Below are 4864 nucleotides of genomic sequence, written 5' to 3' on the forward strand. Positions count from 1 at the left end.
TTCTGACCCGTCTCTCCCCCACTGGGGCCCCTGTCACCTTCACCGCTCCGTCCCCACCCCTGTCCAACACCCACTCTGAATGAGAAGCAGACAGCGCCCCCCCATGCCTTGCTCTTGTCCTGCGAGCAGAGTCTGGGAACACGGGACCTTTAGAGCAGACGGAGATGGGAAGGCTCAGGCTGCCCCCCGCCCAGGGGACGCGCACCGCCACCCCCCACCTCGTCTGCTCTCCACCCCCAGACTGCGAGGGGGGCTTCTGAAGTGTGCCATCTGCTGCCCACTCCCTGCCCTCTGCCCTTGCTTTTTCTTGCCGTAGGGACTACTGGCTCTTAGCTGGCGATCACAGTGAAACAAAGCGTCCACGGTCTGCAGTGGTCGCATTCCTACACCTGGAAACTTGGTAAGTCGAGCAACTTCTGTTTATTCTCTTGAAAACAGAACAAAGAAAGGCTGGCTCTCAAACATTTCACCTGGTCTTGTTGGGGCTGGGAGGCAGGGAGCTGCGTAGCAAGCCCCCTGCCCCCTTTCCTGGACTCAATTTCCCCATCTGCTCCATGAGAGGTTTAGAGCCGACTGTCTGGGAAGCACCCCCTGGCTGCTGGCAGAGGCCCGGGCCTGGCTCGGGTCACGAGCCAAGAGAAGGCCCTTGTCCCTGCTGGGCTGCCGCTGCAGGGACACGTGGCCACAGGCACACAGGCGCACGCAGCTCCTCTGCAGACCACGCTTGTGCAGAGAGGGGTGCTACTTGGCCATGCGTGCGCACACCCGTACCCATGTGCACACACATGCACGCACTCAGACTGCGCTAAGTTGAGAAACGGGGACCATGCCCCCTCAGGCAGGTGATTACAGATTTAATTAAAAGTGACACAGTAAATAAAAAAACATATAAAATGTAATTTGTGTGGGTAGCGAGGGGTGACTGGGGAGGGCGGTGTGGCTCCTGTTTTAATTAGCGTGCCTGCCTGTGATAGTGCCTCTCGACTGGCTCGGGCAGGTGGCCTGTGGGTGGCCTGCATGGAGCAGCAGGGGGTGGGGGGTGGGTCGTCCTCCCTCAACCCTCCTGAAGCTGCAGACGAGGCCTGGATGACCCTAAGGGGGGATGCCTCCCCGAGGGCCTGGGGGATTCCTTGCCGGCAGATGCTCCAGCATGAGCCCTAGGATCTTCACTCCAGGACCCCCCAGCCAGGTTGGTTGGTGGGCTCCTCTCTCAGTGCTCATGAACGTCACTTGAAACCAGCCACACAGGGGCTTCCTATCTGGCCTCCTCCCCCTACACGTCCCAAGAGCATCAGGAAGTCCCTCCTTATATCCACCTCAAGGCCTTCTAGCTTCATTGTGTACAGCTACTGGGGTCCCTGGAGTGTGGACTCTCTGCCTCCCTCATGCCCTTGTCCTCAGTCCCTGGCTGGAAACGAGCACCCTGGCTCTGTGCTCTCCACTGAGAAGGGGTGCATACAGGGCTGTCTGTGAGCGACATGGGCCCCCTTCTCCAACCCGCGGGTGGGGCTGGGTAGTCTGTGTAGGGACAGTGTGTGCACATGCATACACACACCCAGGAGACCATGCAGGCCCACGGCTAAGAAGCTTGTCCCTTGCTGCAGGTGCGTGAGCGGCTGTACCCTGTGGGGGAGTGACTGCCTGTGGACGCCTGCAGGGAGTGCTGGGGGCAGACGGTGGTGCTGACCCAAGGGCCCCGGGAGCACTGGGTCAGAGGGCTGGGGCCCCGTGGTGGGGTGGTGGGTGGGAGCCTCTGGGGGCTCTGCAACTCACAGCCTTTGTAGATGTCAGTGGGGATCTGCACAGCCGCGTACGAATAGTTGACCTTGTTCTTGAAGTTAGGGTCCTCCACAAAGTCCAGCCTCAGGGTGCTGGCCTTTGAGCCCCTCTCCACATCCTCACTCTCAGGGTCATCCTGCAGAAAGTCCCCACCCCACCCCACCCCCACAACAGTGTCAGGGGACAGAGATGGGGGGGAGGGGCGGATCCAGACACAGAGAGGGGAGGGGAGGGGCCCCTCCCTCATGCAGGTGCCTGGTGGCTCCCACCTGCCTCTGCCCACCTTCCCATACTCGCTAAACCCAAACCACACTGACCCCTTTGCCCCACAGTGAAAAGCAACCATCAGCCAAGGGGCAGATCCGGTCAGAAGGGGCGGCTGGCTGGCTGATGAGCCATGTGCCCCTACAGAGCACCCCCTCCACACCCCACCCCCAGGCTCTGTGCCTTCAGCAGCCCCTCCTCTGTCCCTGTACCCCCAGCTGGGTACTCCCCTGCCCTATGTTCCTTTGGCACCAGGGACAGCAGAGGGACCCACAGACAAGAAGGCAGGGTACTGCCCTTGCAGTGCTTGGGTCCAGGGCTGAACCCGAGTGGGGGCTGTGCAGGGTGGGGCCAGTGTTAAGTAGCCTCTGGAGGGAGAGCCCACTGTGCTTGCTAGCAGCAGGAGAGCGAGGGCCCCCGTTGACTTTCTAAAACGAGCCGCAGCCGTCTGACAGGTGCCAATTATGGCATCTCGTCTGGGCATGCGCCGTGCGCCCCGCCCACCACCACAGTCTGGCAGGAGTGGGTCTCCGACTGCAGCGTGGATGCTGCAGCCGAGGGGGGCGGGCAGACCCGGGTGCAGGTGTGCAGGGGGGAGGGGAGATGGTGGCAAGAGAGAGAAGGGGGAGATGGGAGAGTCAGGCTGAGGGGGCACAGGGAGAGAGGCAGAAGCAGGGCAGGCAGAGCTGGGGGGGTCTCATGCCACCCTTCCTCAGGACCCTCATGACCTCTGAGCACCTCCAGCGCCCGGAAGCCCCTGGGTCCCAGGCAGGCACTTGGTCCCACCCCTAGGTGCTGGCTCAGGCTGCGCCTTGTCTGGGGAGACGGTGCTCTCTACACTGCAAAGGTGGCTCTGCCCCCACCCTCGGGCGCCAGCGGGGCTGCAGCAGTACCCAGCGGGACCTGCAGATGGCAGGCTTTTTCACCCCTTCAAGGGTGGATTCCGGGTAGCAAACACAAACCGCTTGTCCCCCCACCACCACCCCGCCCAAGTCTGCTGCCCTCCCTAATCCGGAACCCTTAATGCAGGGCACTTGGAAGCCCCTGGGAGGTGCGGAGGCAGGTAAAGCCAGTGCAGCAGCGGCAGACCTGCCCCGCTGTGCGGGAAGCCTGTGGCTCTGATGTGTGCGCCCCTCACGTGCCGCCAGCAGGAGAGGGAAGGGAGGGGAGGTGGGCACAGGAGAAGAAAACCCCTGAAATGTCAGCGGCAGATGAAGGGCGCTGGGAAATTTAATCTCCCAACTTTCCCAACTAATGTGACATTTGGATTCCGTTCTGATAAGCTATCAGCTGGGGAACTTTCCCCCCCCTTCTTCTCCCCCGCCCCCACCTTCTGGCTGGTAATTTAAAAGTAAATGGTCTAGAAAGAGCTCTAACTGTACCTCTGGCAAAGATTAAAAACAAAACAACTCGGCAAACAAAACAAGTGGGTGTACACGGGGCCTGACCGGGCTGGTGCTCAGCTTACTGACCTAGGCCAGCCCCACCCTGGGGGGACGCTGTGCCACCTGGCAGTCATGTCCAAGGGAGCGGGGGCCAGGGACCCAGCCACGTGGAGCCCGGGCTTGGGGATCTGGACACAGATTGGGGCCTGTAAGCGTTTCGAACGTCTTGGTAGGGAGACTGGATGGCAGGTGTGGGTCAGGTTGGCCACGTAGCCCTTCAGAGCCCAGGGGCTTTTACGGTGGGCAACCACAAGTCTCCTGGTTTATATTTAATGCACTGATTGCTAAAATTGCAGCCCGCTGCTGAGTGGGGGTAAGGAATTAGATTCAGGGTCTAATTAAAGGTTCGCTCTTCATTTGAATTTCAGATTCCAGCTTTAATTTTAGCAACTTCTCTCTGGGAGCCACAGAGGCTCAGCCAAGGGGAAGCACACCTGCTTAAGCCCACCCGCCCCTCCTTCTCAGGCCCCCTGCCCGCTTGCCCTCCCAAAGCCTCACTCAGCCCAGGGCCCTGCCAGAGAGAGGTCTTTGGGCCTCCCCACCTCCAGCGTTAGGGGCACCTCTGACTGCCCCTCACCCCTGGAGCACCCCCCGGCCAGTTAGCCTGGGAGAGGAAGCGGGATCCTGGGTTTTGGGGCGGGTGAGGCACTCCAGAGGCTGAGCTGTCGGGAGACCCCATGACAGGGGGCAGTGCCTTCGAAGACAGGTTCACCAACTCTCCCCACCTGCGCCCAGCCACGGGCACCCCGCCCCGTAAGCAATGGTCGGACGTCTTCTACCTGTGCCTCTCTGGGGTGATGAGGGCTATGTGCGGGCTGTGGAGGCCCAGCCAGCTGCCTCATCTGGGGAATGGGCACATTAACCGGGCCACCCACCTCTGCAACCAGGATGGCACCAAGCCAGGCGGGGTGGAGGTGGGGGGTGGTGGTGTCTCGGCGCACGGCAGCTGCCTGCTTTTCCCTTTGGTAAGAAAGGGACCTACGCTGGCTTGGTGAGGCACCTGGACCCCACAGCGCCTTGTGCCAGAGCCCCGTGCGCTACCTCCAGGGCCCCCTCCCCCCCAACTGCTGCCCTCTCCCCAGCTCTCAACGCCTATGGACAGAGAGCGCCTCAGATGCTGGACCTCTGTCAACTGGCCTGGGGGTGGGGGTGGGGGTGGGCATTGGGGGGTCAAGGAGGGGGCTGGGCCTCCCCCCCTGTGCAGTGAAGCCTCACCCTCTACTGGTGACCTAGACACAGTGCTGGGTGAGGGGTAAGAGAGAAGTTGAGGGGGGTTCAGGGGTGTCTGTTCACCACGACCCTGCAGGGTGGGGCTCAGGTACAGCTGAGGCTCTGGAACCCAGAGAGGGAGTGTGGAGCCTGCAACAGCACCCCCC

General features: G+C 61.7%; 1 protein-coding gene across 1 annotated transcript in view; it reads right to left on the reverse strand.

The window, feature by feature from the left end:
• The window catches only part of CACNA2D2 (calcium voltage-gated channel auxiliary subunit alpha2delta 2), a 117681-nt gene that overhangs the window by 22071 nt on the left and 90746 nt on the right, over positions 1-4864 (reverse strand). The window contains exon 4 of the mRNA XM_004715242.1: positions 1774-1915. Within this exon, the coding sequence (XP_004715299.1) occupies positions 1774-1915 (142 nt within the window). The remainder of the gene's footprint in view (positions 1-1773; positions 1916-4864) is intronic.

Source organism: Echinops telfairi, unplaced genomic scaffold, assembly GCF_000313985.2.
Source record: "Echinops telfairi isolate 266 unplaced genomic scaffold, ASM31398v2 ScPeMD7_7420;HRSCAF=8458, whole genome shotgun sequence".
Classification (NCBI taxonomy): Eukaryota; Metazoa; Chordata; class Mammalia; order Afrosoricida; family Tenrecidae; genus Echinops; species Echinops telfairi.